Source organism: Oncorhynchus kisutch, unplaced genomic scaffold, assembly GCF_002021735.2.
Source record: "Oncorhynchus kisutch isolate 150728-3 unplaced genomic scaffold, Okis_V2 scaffold2543, whole genome shotgun sequence".
NCBI lineage: Eukaryota > Metazoa > Chordata > Actinopteri > Salmoniformes > Salmonidae > Oncorhynchus > Oncorhynchus kisutch.
This window is the reverse complement of record NW_022264488.1, coordinates 1-17,501: the sequence shown is the minus strand read 5'-3', so window position 1 is coordinate 17,501 and position 17,501 is coordinate 1. Positions and strand designations below refer to the sequence as shown.

At 42.8% G+C, this 17,501-nt stretch overlaps 1 protein-coding gene across 1 annotated transcript; it reads right to left on the bottom strand.

Annotated features, from left to right (window-relative positions):
* Nucleotides 1-157: 157 nt before the first annotated feature.
* Nucleotides 158-7,397, bottom strand: LOC116370432 (cell adhesion molecule 4-like). The gene is made up of 6 exons (XM_031819756.1): nt 7,172-7,397; nt 5,421-5,589; nt 4,482-4,561; nt 4,034-4,381; nt 3,610-3,867; nt 158-1,859 (listed from the first exon to the last, which is right to left on the bottom strand). The coding sequence occupies exons 1-6, from the start codon at nt 7,221-7,223 to the stop codon at nt 1,723-1,725; spliced, it is 1,044 nt and encodes a 347-aa protein (XP_031675616.1). The 5' UTR covers nt 7,224-7,397; the 3' UTR covers nt 158-1,722.
* Nucleotides 7,398-17,501: the final 10,104 nt, after the last annotated feature.

The window sequence follows — 17,501 nt, the reverse complement described above, 5'->3', positions numbered from 1 at the left end:
AATGTTCTCTGGGTGTCACTGAGTAGACTGATACCCCATGTCATTGAGCCACACTCCATAGGTAAGGCTGTACAGTGAAATAAGTATGTCCCCTAATGCAATTCTAAAGTCTAATACATCCAGTGTGATTTCAACAGATTTCTGTCAAATTAACAAATGATTGTCTTTGTGGATTTTATAAAACAACATTCCAACCTCGTTTAGCATGATCTATTCAATTATGGCATAATTCTACAATTTGTATTCATTTGCATCACTGTCAATTACATACTTTTATTTTGAAGGCTAACCGCAAATTCCACTATTTAGCTAATCCTTATTGTGGCTCGCTTCACATAGATGGGTCCGAACACCATTAATCAAATATGAACTGTCTTATAAATTAGGGTTATTTTAGATGATGACACCTAGCTAACTATATAACTACTGAAACAAATTATGTCGTTTTGCTATGTTTTTGGGGAAGAACATTGTTTGCATCCATGAGCTAGCTAGCTTTTTTTTATGACCGCCACTGTAGGTGCGCGAGACAACTTTACCAGCATCATAACACTACGTAACGATGAATCGTTGTGACATATGAAGTAGTGATTGTGTAATCAATGTGTAATAACTACGTTTTAAAAAATGAACGCATTTTCAGGTCCTGATTGGTCAACAAGCTAATTGTAGTGTTATTGTAGTTATTGTTATTGTAGTTATTGTTATTGTAGTGTTATAGTGTTATTTGACATGTATATTTGTTTGGCATGCAAAGACCCAAACGGCGTTTCATATATTTGGCCACCCTAGGCAGAACTGTTACAAAAAAAATCTATATGTAGGCCTAAAGGTTTTTAGGCAAAATGGCCCAATCAAAACGGAAAGCTCCTTAAACGTGGGAATATGCCAGGCCTATTGGGCCAAAATCAATTATGGCCTATTGTATAAATAATATAACGAAAATGAACGAAACGTTTAAGATATCAGATTGTTTATAAATACTTTGCTACAATGACACACTTCGTTATCTCCCCACCTCGTTTCCTTTCGTTTAGCATGGTGTACTAAAGCACGTAGTAAGTACACCGTCATACTTTTGGAATAAGTGTCTTTTAAGATTCCACAATGATTCTTTAGTTGTGGATGTTTCATGTAGTCAGCGTGTAACAACTGCTATATCTGAAAAGAAAAAACAATGGCACCCCGTATGTAACCTAACATCTCGCTCCACGATCCAGTCCAATTGAGCACGCTCTGCTCTGTTTCAGCATCGCTCACATACTCTGGTCCCTACCAGGCTACTGTGTTGCACTGGTAAATGCTTCACAATGTATTTCTTTGTAGGCTATAGCCTGGAAATAATTGAAATAATCTAGCTTAAATCATTCATTTTGGTTCCTTCTCAGGCTCCTGACCAATTTAGTGTTTATATGCTGTTTAATATGACATGTAGCCTATTTTGAAATGAGGTCCGGTCTAAAGGCACTGCATCTCATTGATAGAAGCGTCACTACAGACCTGGTTCGATTCCAGGCTGTATCACAACCGGAAGTGGTTGCGCACAATTGGCCCAGCGTCATCCGGGTTTGTAGTAAGAATGTGTTCTAAACTCAAATCAAATGTATTTATATAGCCCTTCGTACATCAGCTGATATCTCAAAGTGGGGTACAGAAACCCAGCCTAAAACCCCAAACAGCAAGCAATGCAGGTGTAGAAGCACGGTGGCTAGGAAAAACTCCCTAGAAAGGCCAAAACCTAGGAAGAAACCTAGAGAGGAACCAGGCTCTGTGGGGTGGCCAGGAGTAGATGAAACAGGAGACCAAGAGGATCACCACCACAGCTGCAGTCAGCCCTGCAATGATGGGCAGGTAGTTCACTACAGGGTAGGAGAGTAGAAAGAGAGGAGAGGAAGATGCAGAGGGGAGGAGGAGGAGAGGAGGAGGAGGAGGAGAGGAAGGGAGATGCAGATGGGGCAGAGAGGAGGAGGAGAGGAAGGGAGATGCAGTGAATTCAGGAAGTATTCAGATCCCTTGACTTTTCCACATTTTGTTATGATATATTTTGGTATGTTACACTTTATGTTACAGCCTTATTCTAAAATGGATTCAATAAAAAATATATCCTCATCAAAATATCCTCATCAATCTACACACAATACCCCATAATGACAAAGCCAAAACAGTTTAAATATATTTTTTAATACTTATTAAAAATGAAAAACAGAAATACCTTATTTACATAAGTATTTGGACACTTTGCTATGAGACTCGAAATTGAACTCAGGTGCATCCTGTTTCCACTGATCATCCTTGAGACGTTTCTACAACTCGATTGGAGTCCACCAAGACTCTTCCTAGAGCTGGCCGCCCGGCCAAACTGAGCAATCAGGGGAGAAGGGCCTTGGTTGGGGAGGTAACCAAGAACCCGATGGTCACTCTGAAAAAGCCCAAGAATTCCTCTGTGGAGATGGGAGAACCTTCCAGAAGGACAACCATCTCTGCAGCACTCCACCAATCAGGCCTTGTAAACATGTGTTGTCTGAATGCAGATGTATTGACTCTCTGGGCGAAATAAACTTGGTTGAACTTTCATAAATGTTTGTTGAGTTTTTCACTCTGAGATTTAGAACCTAACAATACGAACCAGAGACTGTAGTGACGCTTTTTGCACTGAGATGCCTTAGACCGCTGCACCACTCGGGAGCCCAAATACAGGTGTGCCAAGCTTGTACCGTCATACCCAAGAATAAATACAGGTGTGCCAAGCTTGTACCGTCATACCCAAGAATAAATACAGGTGTGCCAAGCTTGAACCGTCATACCCAAGAATAAATACAGGTGTGCCAAGCTTGTACCGTCATACCTAAGAATAAATACAGGTGTGCCAAGGTTGTACCGTCATACCCAAGAATAAATACAGGTGTGCCAAGCTTGTACCGTCATACCCAAGAATAAATACAGGTGTGCCAAGCTTGTACCGTCATACCCAAGAATAAATAGAGGTGTGCCAAGCTTGTACCGTCATACCCAAGAATAAATACAGGTGTGCCAAGCTTGTACCGTCATACCCAAGAATAAATACAGGTGTGCCAAGCGTGTAGCGTCATACCCAAGAAGACTCGAGGCTGTAATCGCTGCCAAAGGTGCTTCAACAAAGTACTGAGTAAAGGTTCTGAATACTTATGGAAATGTGATATCATTTTGTATTTATTATAAATTTGCAAAAATGTCTAAAAACCTGTTTTTGTATGTCATTATGGGGTATTCTGTGTGTGGGGGGGGGGGGGGGGGAACAATTGAATCAATTTTAGAATATGGCTGTAAAGTGACACAATTTGGAAAAAAGTCAAAGGGTCTGAATACTTTCCACGCAACCAACCAATCAGTCAATGAACCATCCAACCAATCAACCATCCAACCAACCAATCAGTCAATGAACCAACCAACCAATCAGTCAATGAACCATCCAACCAATCATCCATCCAACCAACCAATCAGTCAATGAACCATCCAACCAATCAGTCAATGAACCATCCAACCAATCAGTCAATGAACCATCCAACCAATCATCCATCCAACCAACCAATCAGTCAATGAACCATCCAACCAATCATCCATCCATCTCACCTGTGACCTCCACGTTAACAGTACAGGTGCTTTTTCCCAGGGGGTTTCTGGCGATGCAGGTGTACTCTCCAGAGTGAGACTTGGCCATGTTGGTGATGGTCACTACGGATCTCTCTTCCATGGTGTTGGGGTCGGCATGGGAGAGCAACCAATTGTAGGAGGGGGCAGGGTTACCATTTGCTCTACAGTTAAGTGATAGGGTGTCACCCTCCGTGATGCTCATGGAGAAACATCCAGGACTAGTGATCTGAGGCTTGTCTGGGGGGGGGAAGTGAGTGAGTGAGTGAGTGTGTGTGAGAGAGAGAGAAAGTTGATTAATGAGAGAAAATGAAGTGAAAACAACATCCGTCAACGTCATGACTCGTCTGGTATCTAACTAACGGTTGTACTAAATGTGTATAGACAGAGAACCAGAAGGACTCACAGTGCACGTTGGTGTTGAGGCGGTTTGAGTCCATTACAGGAGGAGGTTGGGGTCCCTCTGGTCCCAGATCCAACATGGCCGAACACAACAACTGGGCCCCGTCATCATCTCTACCAGGGGTGAAGTCCAGGGTGTAGGTCCCATTCTCTGGTGTCTTGATGTTGTCCTTGGATTTCTGTTGTGTGTCTAATTCTGTCTGTTCACCAGTGGCACTGACTTTGTAGAAGGTCACCCTAAGTCTCCCAATAGGAGCGATGTTCTGGACAAGACACTGCAGCAGGTACTGATGCCCCTCAACCATCGGATCAGGGTACTTCCTGTAGCTGATGGAGACACGGTCTGGAAGCTCTGTGGAGGAATGGAAACACACAGTGATAAACAGTGCAGAGCCACACTAAGAATACATTCAGAAACACCAGAGAAGATAAGAGAGAGAGATGTCACTCACTATAAACTGTGATGTTCAGCTGTTTCTGACACTGGCCTCCTTCTGTGAAGCAGGTAGGTTTGCTATTCCATTCAGTCACACTGTCAAATCAAATCACATTTTATTTAAAGCAGCAATCCTTAGTTGAAACAATAACCAACTTGATTTAAACACTTAAAACATTGCTGCTATAACAGCCTTCAGTCTTCTGGGAAGGCTTTCCACTAGATGTTGGAACATTGCTGCTATAACAGCCTCCAGTCTTCTGGGAAGGCTTTCCACTAGATGTTGGAACATTGCTGCTATAACAGCCTCCAGTCTTCTGGGAAGGCTTTCCACTAGATGTTGGAACATTGCTGCTATAACAGCCTCCAGTCTTCTGGGAAGGCTTTCCACTAGATGTTGGAACATTGCTGCTATAACAGCCTCCAGTCTTCTGGGAAGGCTTTCCACTAGATGTTGGAACATTGCTGCTATAACAGCCTCCAGTCTTCTGGGAAGGCTTTCCACTAGATGTTGGAACATTGCTGCTATAACAGCCTCCAGTCTTCTGGGAAGGCTTTCCACTAGATGTTGGAACATTGCTGCTATAACAGCCTCCAGTCTCCTGGGAAGGCTTTCCCCTAGATGTTGGAACATTGCTGCTATAACAGCCTTCAGTCTTCTGGGAAGGCTTTCCCCTAGATGTTGAATAAATAAATAAATAAAATAGCAAATAAAGGCAATAACACAGTTGAAGTTCAAACGTCAACAAAGTCGCCAGCTGCCAATGTTACTTTAAAGACTAAAAAGGTTTAAAAAAATCTCTACTCTGTCTGCCTCTCTCACCTGTCCACCCTCAGCTGTGTCTGCCTCTCTTACCTATCCACCCTCAGCTGTGTCTGCCTCTCTTACCTGTCCACCCTCAGCTGTGTCTGCCTCTCTTACCTATCCACCCTCAACTGTGTCTGCCTCTCTCACCTGTTCACCCTCCAGTTTAGGATCTTCACCTTGTTGTCTGTTAGACTCGTCCCTCCCTGGATGGCTTCCCAGCCCATCTCTACAGGGGTATCTGAGCTGCAGTTAGAGGAGGCTGGGTCTCCATACTTCACCACCAGCCTGGCAGGACTGATTACCGGGCACTCAGCATCTGGAAGACCAAGGACAAGTTAAAACGGTATTGTTCTGTTATTGTTGATTTTATTGTTCAAACCAAACAGGACGATATTATTGTCTAATGTTTATATCTATCTGTATGTTAATCAACTACATGTTACACTCCATAACCCAGAAGTCGCCCCCCCCACCCCCCCCACCCAAAAAAGGGGTTAAATATGTGTATTTCCTTTTAAATATTGTTTGGGGGGGTACTTACAAAAATCCTAAAATCAAATAGCTAAATGATCAATGGTACGACCATCTTAGAACAATTCCATATGTTACCTCAGTAGAATGTAATTTACCAAGCACCTGTATCACAACATTGTACTAGACCAGAAGTCTAACTTACCAAGCACCTGTATCACAACATTGTACTAGACCAGAAGTCTAATTTACCAAGCACCTGTATCACAACATTGTACGAGACCAGAAGTCTAATTTACCAAGCACCTGTATCACAACGTTGTACTAGACCAGAAGTCTAATTTACCAAGCACCTGTATCACAACGTTGCACGAGACCAGAAGTCTAATTTACCAAGCACCTGTATCACAACATTGTACGAGACCAGAAGTCTAATTTACCAAGCACCTGTATCACAACGTTACACGAGACCAGAAGTCTAATTTACCAAGCACCTGTATCACAACGTTGTACTAGACCAGAAGTCTAACTTACCAAGCACCTGTATCACAACGTTGTACTAGACCAGAAGTCTAATTTACCAAGCACCTGTATCACAACATTGTACTAGACCAGAAGTCTAATTTACCAAGCACCTGTATCACAATGTTGTACTAGACCAGAAATCTAATTTACCAAGCACCTGTATCACAACATTGTACTAGACCAGAAGTCTAATTTACCAAGCACCTGTATCACAACATTGTACTAGACCAGAAGTCTAATTTACCAAGCACCTGTATCACAACATTGTACTAGAACAGAAGTCTAATTTACCAAGCACCTGTATCACAACATTGTACTAGACCAGAAGTCTAATTTACCAAGCACCTGTATCACAACATTGTACTAGACCAGAAGTCTAATTTACCAAGCACCTGTATCACAACATTGTACTAGACCAGAAGTCTAATTTACCAAGCACCTGTATCACAACATTGTACTAGACCAGAAGTCTAATTTACCAAGCACCTGTATCACAACATTGTACTAGACCAGAAGTCTAACTTACCAAGCACCTGTATCACAACGTTGTACTAGACCAGAAGTCTAATTTACCAAGAACCTGTATCACAACATTGTACTAGACCAGAAGTCTAACTTACCAAGCACCTGTATCACAACGTTGTACTAGACCAGAAGTCTAACTTACCAAGCACCTGTATCACAACGTTGTACTAGACCAGAAGTGTAATTTACCAAGAACCTGTATCACAACGTTATACTAGACCAGAAGTCTAACTTACCAAGCACCTGTATCACAACATTGTACTAGACCAGAAGTCTAATTTACCAAGCACCTGTATCACAATGTTGTACTAGACCAGAAGTCTAATTTACCAAGCACCTGTATCACAACATTGTACGAGACCAGAAGTCTAACTTACCGGTGAAGTCACAATACAGAGACAATAATGAAACTAGTATTACAATCTCCATTCCCCGTAATAATCCCTGAGCGTCCCTCAGTGAAGGATTCTGTATTCTGTTAGACGAGCGGCAGACGTGGTTTCTTCTCCAGTGACCGTTGAACGTGAAAGTATTATTTACTGGAAAACCCTAACCGACCTTTCCTCCTCCTCTTATCTCTCTCACACACACTCTCTCTGTCTCTGTCTCTCTCACACAGTGTTCTATCACTCTCTTTCTCTCTCTCTCTCTCTCTCTCTCTCTCTCTCTCTCTCTGTCTCTCTCTCTCTCTCTCTCTCTCTCTCTGTCTCTCTCGCTCTCTCTCTGTCTCTCTGCCATCTCTCTCTCTCTCTGCCGTCTCTCTCTCTCTCTCTCTGTCTCTCTCTGCCCTATCTCTCTCTCTCTCTCTCTCTCTCTCTTCCTCTCTCTCTGTCTCTCTCCCTCTCTCTCACTCTCTCTCACTCACTCTCTGTCTCTCTCTCTCTCTGTCTCTCTCTCTCTCTGCCCTCTCTCTCTGTCTCTCTGCCCTCTTCCTCTCTCGCTCTTCCTCTCTGCGTCTCTCTCTCTCTCTCTCTCTGTCTCTCTCTGCCCTCTCTCTCCCTCTGTCTCTCTCTCTCTTCCTCTCTCTCTGTCTCTCTCCCTCTCTCTCACTCTCTCTCTCACTCACTCTCTGTCTCTCTCTCTCTCTCTCTGCCCTCTCTCTCTGTCTCTCTGCCATCTCTCTCTCTCTCTGTGTCTCTCTCTGCCGTCTCTCTCTCTCTCTCTGTCTCTCTCTGTCTCTCTCTCTCTTCCTCTCTCTCTGTCTCTCTCCCTCTCTCTCACTCTCTCTCTCTCACTCACTCTCTGTCTCTCTCTCTCTCTCTGCCCTCTCTCTGTGTCTCTCTGCCATCTCTCTCTGTCTCTCTGTGCCGTCTCTCTCTCTCTCTCTCTGTCTCTCTCTGCCCTCTCTCTCTCTCTTCCTCTCTCTCTGTCTCTCTCCCTCTCTCTCACTCACTCTCTGTCTCTCTCTCTCTGCCCTCTCTCTCTCCTACTCTCTCTGCCCTCTCTCTCTCTCTTCCTCTCTCTCTGTCTCTCTCCCTCTCTCTCTCTCACTCACTCTCTGTCTCTCTCTCTCTCTTCCTCTCTCTCTGTCTCTCTCCCTCTCTCTCTCTCACTCACTCTCTCTCTCTCTCTGTCTCTCTCTCTGCCCTCTCTGTCTCTCTCTCTCTGCCTCTCTCTCTCTCCCCCAGTTAGGGGGTTACAACGGGTTTCTGGCTCTTCTTTCTAACAGAAACAGAACTCCCTCTGTAACCCACACTGTCTCAGGTCTGCACTGATCTGTGTGATAACTCGGCAAAACACTCATGGGTACAATAGGCTGTCCTAATCGTCCACTGAATCCTCAAAATAGTTCATCTTACCAAAAGCTATAATAAACCTTTTTTTAAATGAGCAAGTCTTCTCTACCTAATGCTACATCTAGCTAAGGTGTTTTGTGGTTGTATCGAAATCGAAATGTGCACGAAAATGAGCTCCCTAGCCAGTGTCTGCTTACTGCATACTGGCTGAACGGGTCTTAAAATCAATCCATATATCAAACGAAAGGGATGCTAACAACGCCAGTTGTAGCTGGTGTAGTGAAATTCTAGCTAATAGCACAAATGAGTTTTCATGATAAGGCCGTTTCTGTTCTGTCCTGATAAGTGCGCTGAGTTCTGCAGCACAGCTGACTGTTTCCAGCTGCGACGTCATCACGTTGGCCAAACGTTACAACGTCACCGGCTGTCAGAGTCAGATACATGCTGATCACTTACAACAGTCTCGTAACTTTGGTGCGGTTCAGCTTCATCAACCAGCTACCGCAATGGCCATTCAAATCAGCTCCCACAAAGCTGCTAGCTGGAGAAAGTTTGATCAGCTGATCAAGCAAGGTTTTACCATAATAGCCGTGTTTTCTAGTGGTCAGCCTGAGTGGCCAATGCCCTTTGGGGAAAGGGATGCATCCCTTTACGTAAATGGGCAAGTCAGTTAAGAAACTAATTCTTATTTACAACGAAGCCTACCTTAGTCAGTTGCACAACTGAACGCATTCAACCGAAATGTGTTTTTCCTCTGAATCAGAGAGGTGAAAGGGGGGCTGCTTTAATCACATCCATGTCATCAGTGCCTGGGGAGCAGGTGCTGTTGGGGGACAAAATGCCTTGCTCAATGATAGAACAGTAGATTTGTTTCTCCTTGCCGACTCAGGAATCCGAACCAACCACCTCTCCGTTGCTGGGCCAACGCTCTTCACAGCTAAGCAGCTACCAGCTAGTCACGTCAATGCTGAGATGCGGTGTTTTCTGTGCCCAGGAAATATCACGTTTTATTTCGTATAAAATGTGGATTTCAAAATGTTTTAAATACAAGGTCGGGTGTCTATTACCTTTTTAAAAAACTTGAAAGGGAAATGTTATGCATTTTGAAAAAAAACATGTTTTTGTGGATGTAGGAGTTTTCTATCACTGGATGTTATTCATCAACTTCCACGAGAAATATAAGTCTTAAAATAATAACATATTTAAAGTCTCTCTTCATCATTTTATATTTCTAGTTCAATTTTCTCTCATAAATGACGTTTTATTTTCATGATTATTGTATTTATTATTATTTAAAGATTTTCCGTGTCCCTGAAATCACTTTCCACGCTATCAGTCTGTTATTATTCTCCATTTAAGAAAACAACCCCTTCCTGCAATGACACCACATTCAGGAAGTGTCATCATTTCTGTGGTGGGAAAACAATCCCTTCCTACAATGACACCACATTCAGGAAGTGTCATCATTTCTGTGGTGGGAAAACAACCCCTTCCTACAATGACACCACATTCAGGAAGTGTCATCATTTCTGTGGTGGGAAAACAACCCCTTCCTACAATGACACCACATTCAGGAAGTGTCATCATTTCTGTGGTGGAAAAACAACCCCTTCCTACAAATGACACCACATTCAGGAAGTGTCATCATTTCTGTGGTGGGAAAACCAACCCCTTCCTACAATGACACCACATTCAGGAAGGGTCATCATTTCTGTGGTGAGAAAACAACCCCTTCCTACAATGACACCACATTCAGGAAGTGTCATCATTTCTGTGGTGGGAAAACAACCCCTTCCTGCAATGACACCACATTCAGGAAGTGTCATCATTTCTGTGGTGGGAAAACAACCCCTTCCTACAATGACACCACATTCAGGAAGTGTCATCATTTCTGTGGTGGGAAAACAACCCCTTCCTACAATGACACCACATTCAGGAAGTGTCATCATTTCTGTGGTGGGAAAACAACCCCTTCCTACAATGACACCACATTCAGGAAGTGTCATCATTTCTGTGGTGGGAAAACAACCCCTTCCTGCAATGACACCACATTCAGGAAGTGTCATCATTTCTGTGGTGGGAAAACAACCCCTTCCTACAATGACACCACATTCAGGAAGTGTCATCATTTCTGTGGTGGGAAAACAACCCCTTCCTACAATGACACCACATTCAGGAAGTGTCATCATTTCTTTGGTGGGAAAACAACCCCTTCCTTCAATGACACCACATTCAGGAAGTGTCATCATTTCTGTGTTGGGAAAACAACCCCTTCCTACAATGACACCACATTCAGGAAGTGTCATCATTTGGGGAAAACAACCCCTTCCTACAATGACACCACATTCAGGAAGTGTCATCATTTCTGTGGTGGGAAAACCAACCCTTCCTGCAATGACACCACATTCAGGAAGTGTCATCATTTGGGAAAACAACCCCTTCCTACAATGACACCACATTCAGGAAGTGTCATCATTTCTGTGGTGGGAAAACAACCCCTTCCTACAATGACACCACATTCAGGAAGTGTCATCATTTCTGTGGTGGGAAAACAACCCCTTCCTGCAATGACACCACATTCAGGAAGTGTCATCATTTCTGTGGTGGGAAAACAACCCCTTCCTACAATGACACCACATTCAGGAAGTGTCATCATTTCTGTGGTGGGAAAACAACCCCTTCCTTCAATGACACCACATTCAGGAAGTGTCATCATTTCTGTGGTGGGAAAACAACCCCTTCCTTCAATGACACCACATTCAGGAAGTGTCATCATTTCTGTGTTGGGAAAACAACCCCTTCCTACAATGACACCACATTCAGGAAGTGTCATCATTTGGGAAAACAACCCCTTCCTACAATGACACCACATTCAGGAAGTGTCATCATTTCTGTGGTGGGAAAACAACCCCTTCCCTGCAATGACACCACATTCAGGAAGTGTCATCATTTGGGAAAACAACCCCTTCCTACAATGACACCACATTCAGGAAGTGTCATCATTTCTGTGTTGGGAAAACAACCCCTTCCTACAATGACACCACATTCAGGAAGTGTCATCATTTATGTGGTGGGAAAACAACCCCTTCCTACAATGACACCACATTCAGGAAGTGTCATCATTTGGGAAAACAACCCCTTCCTACAATGACACCACATTCAGGAAGTGTCATCATTTCTGTGGTGGGAAAACAACCCCTTCCTACAATGACACCACATTCAGGAAGTGTCATCATTTCTGTGTTGGGAAAACAACCCCTTCCTTCAATGACACCACATTCAGGAAGTGTCATCATTTCTGTGGTGGGAAAACAACCCCTTCCTTCAATGACCACCACATTCAGGAAGTGTCATCATTTCTGTGTTGGGAAAACAACCCCTTCCTACAATGACACCACATTCAGGAAGTGTCATCATTTGGGAAAACAACCCCTTCCTACAATGACACCACATTCAGGAAGTGTCATCATTTATGTGGTGGGAAAACCACCCCTTCCTGCAATGACACCACATTCAGGAAGTGTCATCATTTGGGAAAACAACCCCTTCCTACAATGACACCACATTCAGGAAGTGTCATCATTTCTGTGTTGGGAAATCAACCCCTTCCTACAATGACACCACATTCAGGAAGTGTCATCATTTGGGAAAACAACCCCTTCCTACAATGACACCCACATTCAGGAAGTGTCATCATTTATGTGGTGGGAAAACAACCCCTTCCTACAATGACACCACATTCAGGAAGTGTCATCATTTCTGTGGTGGGAAAACCACCCCTTCCTGCAATGACACCACATTCAGGAAGTGTCATCATTTCTGTGGTGGGAAAACAACCCCTTCCTACAATGACACCACATTCAGGAAGTGTCATCATTTCTGTGGTGGAAAAACCACGGTGTAATGCTACATACATATAAACACTCAGTTTGATCTATTTTTCCATGTTTCATGTTGTTAGTCCCACTCATAAACTTGTTTAAAATATGTTTGATAGAGAAGTAAAAATCCTGTTCAAGTGTCTAATTTGGGCTCCAAATGTCCACCCTGTTAGGTTCCACCCTGTTAGGATTATGCACCTAACAGGTTGGACAATGCTCCTAAAAAAAACAAGCCTGACCAATATGTTTTTATAACTCTGGACATGAAATAGCACCATTTTTTACTTGAAACCTTTAAGGAGGCTATAAAAAAAGAAGAACTACCTGCCTCTCTGAAGCAAGGAGTTATTACTCTTATACCCAAACCACACAAGGATCTCTTAAATATTGATCATTGGGGTCCAATCACACTCCTAAATAACGACTACAAACTCATAGCCTTAATCTTCGTCAAAAGGTTAAAGTCTTGCTTGAATGATCTGATTGACATTCATCAATCAGGGTTTATGAAGGGTGCCATATACAGTGGGGTAAAAAAGTATTTAGTCAGCCACCAATTGTACAAGTTCTCCCACTTAAAAAGATGAGAGAGGCCTGTAATTTTCATCATAGGTACACTTCAACTATGACAGACAAAATGAGGAAAAAAATCCAGAAAATCACATTGTAATTATGGTGGAAAATAAGTATTTTGTCGCTAGCTTCACCGTCATGTCGCTAGCTTCACCGTCATGTCGCTAGCTTCACCCTCATGTCGCTAGCTTCACCCTCATGTCGCTAGCTTCACCCTCATGTTGCTAGCTAGATTCACCCTCATGTCGCTAGATTCACCCTCATGTCGCTAGCTTAACCCTCATGTCGCTAGCTTCACCGTCATGTCGCTAGCTTCACCCTCATGTCGCTAGCTTCACCCTCATGTCGCTAGCTTCACCATCATTTCAGGTCCCCTGCCCATTTCGCTTCCCTTCATTGAAAATGAATGGTGCACCATTGTTTCATCTCCCCCAATTTGCTAGATGGTTTCTTATCAGAAGGGTAATTACAGACACAGATACACAGTTTCCATCCAATCAGAAACAACAGGACTGCTGCTTGCTGGGAGTGGAGAGCAGAGTGAGGCCATGAAACAGACAAAGTTTAAAGCTCTGGTTAAAAGTAGTATGTAGGAATAGGGAGCCATTTAGGTAATTACAACCCTTCTGGTACATGAGTATTGAAGTAACCTTGGGCCTTTGGTAGTGACCACCTCGGCTTTGGTATTGACACACCCCTTGGCTTTTGGTATTGACAACCCTCGCTTTAGGTTAGGGTGACCACACCTTTGGCTGTTGGTAGTAATCACAACCCTCAGGCTTTGGTACTGACAACCCTCCGGCTTGGTATTTATTGACAAGCCCGGACTTTGGTCGTGACCACCATTTGATTTTGGTATTGACAAGCCTCGGCTTTGGCACTGCACCCACCCTTGCGTGTCCAAATCCTCTGAACTGGCTCCTTTTCTCTCTATAGTGTCATTACCTTCCACCAGAGACACTGTGGGCTAACAACACACTAAACTCCACTACCTGTATGTGAATGTGAAACAACAGCACCACCTACAGGACAATAGGGGAAACTTACATGATTTCAAAGAAAAGTTTTTTACATAGATAAAAATACATTCTTATATTTGTCCTGTTGAAATTGCAACTCCCCACTCTCTCTGAGACACCATCTGGGAGTGAGGGTCCATGGCAATTAGGCTGGGAAAGACTGGAAAGATGAGACTCAAGAATAATAATAAATAAATAAATAAATAAATGAATGAATGGAGGTAGTTTCGTGCCAACAAAGAAAAGGGGTTAAATATGTGTGAAACATTTAATATATAAATGGCCTTTTAATATTTTGGGAGATAATACAAAAATCCTAAAATCAAATAGGTAAATGATCAATGGTACGACCGTCTTAGAAACATTCCATATGTTACCTCAGTAGAACGTAATTTACCAAGCACCTGTATCACAACGTTGCACGAGACCAGAAGTCTAATTTACCAAGCACCTGTATCGCAACGTTGTACTAGACCAGAAGTCTAATTTACCAAGCACCTGTATCACAACGTTGTACTAGAACAGAAGTCTAATTTACCAAGCACCTGTGACTGTGTGAAATCACCTCCCCAGTCAGCCTGTTGTGTGTATTGACATTCACATTGCCCTGTACAGCTTTACTTCAGGATTGGGGATCAATGAAATGGGGTATCAGTCTACTCAATCAATACCCAATATATATTTCTTCCCAACATCCTCGTCAGAGTTATCAGACTCCAAAACATCCACACAGTGTTTTTCCTCAGGAATAGTGTTCAATACACGTAGGTTGACAGTAAATGTGTCTCTATTCACAGTTGTTTCAGAGTCCCACAATAAGAGCTACGACACTAATGTTCTCTGGGTGTCACTGAGTAGACTGATACCCCATGTCATTGAGCCACACTCCATAGGTAAGGCTGTACAGTGAAATAAGTATGTCCCCTAATGCAATTCTAAAGTCTAATACATCCAGTGTGATTTCAACAGATTTCTGTCAAATTAACAAATGATTGTCTTTGTGGATTTTATATAACAACATTCCAACCTCGTTTAGCATGATCTATTCAATTATGGCATAATTCTACAATTTGTATTCATTTGCATCACTGTCAATTACATACCTTTATTTTGAAGGCTAACCGCAAATTCCACTATTTAGCTCATCCTTATTGTGGCTCGCTTCACATAGATGGGTCCGAACACCATTAATCAAATATGAACTGTCTTATAAATTAGGGTTAGTTTAGATGATGACACCTAGCTAACTATATAACTACTGAAACAAATTATGTCGTTTTGCTATGTTTTTGGGGAAGAACATTGTTTGCATCCATGAGCTAGCTAGCTTTTTTTTATGACCGCCACTGTAGGTGCGCGAGACAACTTTACCAGCATCATAACACTACGTAACGATGAATCGTTGTGACATATGAAGTAGTGATTGTGTAATCAATGTGTAATAACTACGTTTTAAAAAATGAACGCATTTTCAGGTCCTGATTGGGTCAACAAGCTCATTTGTTAAAGTGTTAAATAGTGTTATTTGACATGTATATTTGTTTGGCATGCAAAGACCCAAACGGCGTTTCATATATTTGGCCACCCTAGGCAGAACTGTTACAAAAAAAATCTATATGTAGGCCTAAAGGTTTTTTAGGCAAAATGGCCCAATCAAAACGGAAAGCTCCTTAAACGTGGGAATATGCCAGGCCTATTGGGCCAAAATCAATTATGGCCTATTGTATAAATAATATAACGAAAATGAACGAAACGTTTAAGATATCAGATTGTTTATAAATACTTTGCTACAATGACACACTTCGTTATCTCCCCACCTCGTTTCCTTTCGTTTAGCATGGTGTACTAAAGCACGTAGTAAGTACACCGTCATACTTTTGGAATAAGTGTCTTTTAAGATTCCACAATGATTCTTTAGTTGTGGATGTTTCATGTAGTCAGCGTGTAACAACTGCTATATCTGAAAAGAAAAAACAATGGCACCCCGTATGTAACCTAACATCTCGCTCCACGATCCAGTCCAATTGAGCACGCTCTGCTCTGTTTCAGCATCGCTCACATACTCTGGTCCCTACCAGGCTACTGTGTTGCACTGGTAAATGCTTCACAATGTATTTCTTTGTAGGCTATAGCCTGGAAATAATTGAAATAATCTAGCTTAAATCATTCATTTTGGTTCCTTCTCAGGCTCCTGACCAATTTAGTGTTTATATGCTGTTTAATATGACATGTAGCCTATTTTGAAATGAGGTCCGGTCTAAAGGCACTGCATCTCATTGATAGAAGCGTCACTACAGACCTGGTTCGATTCCAGGCTGTATCACAACCGGAAGTGGTTGCGCACAATTGGCCCAGCGTCATCCGGGTTTGTAGTAAGAATGTGTTCTAAACTCAAATCAAATGTATTTATATAGCCCTTCGTACATCAGCTGATATCTCAAAGTGGGGTACAGAAACCCAGCCTAAAACCCCAAACAGCAAGCAATGCAGGTGTAGAAGCACGGTGGCTAGGAAAAACTCCCTAGAAAGGCCAAAACCTAGGAAGAAACCTAGAGAGGAACCAGGCTCTGTGGGGTGGCCAGGAGTAGATGAAACAGGAGACCAAGAGGATCACCACCACAGCTGCAGTCAGCCCTGCAATGATGGGCAGGTAGTTCACTACAGGGTAGGAGAGTAGAAAGAGAGGAGAGGAAGAATGCAGAGGGGAGGAGGAGGAGAGGAGGAGGAGGAGGAGAGGAAGGGAGATGCAGATGGGGCAGAGAGGAGGAGGAGAGGAAGGGAGATGCAGTGAATTCAGGAAGTATTCAGATCCCTTGACTTTTCCACATTTTGTTATGATATATTTGGTATGTTACACTTTATGTTACAGCCTTATTCTAAAATGGATTCAATAAAAATATATCCTCATCAAAAATCCTCATCAATCTACACACAATACCCCATAATGACAAAGCCAAAACAGTTTAAATATATTTTTAATACTTATTAAAAATGAAAAACAGAAATACCTTATTTACATAAGTATTTGGACACTTTGCTATGAGACTCGAAATTGAACTCAGGTGCATCCTGTTTCCACTGATCATCCTTGAGACGTTTCTACAACTCGATTGGAGTCCACCAAGACTCTTCCTAGAGCTGGCCGCCCGGCCAAACTGAGCAATCAGGGGAGAAGGGCCTTGGTTGGGGAGGTAACCAAGAACCCGATGGTCACTCTGAAAAAGCCCAAGAATTCCTCTGTGGAGATGGGGAGAACCTTCCAGAAGGACAACCATCTCTGCAGCACCCCCAATCAGGCCTTGTAAACATGTGTTGTCTGAATGCAGATGTATTGACTCTCTGGGCGAAATAAACTTGGTTGAACTTTCATAAATGTTTGTTGAGTTTTTCACTCTGAGATTTAGAACCTAACAATACGAACCAGAGACTGTAGTGACGCTTTTTGCACTGAGATGCCTTAGACCGCTGCACCACTCGGGAGCCCAAATACAGGTGTCG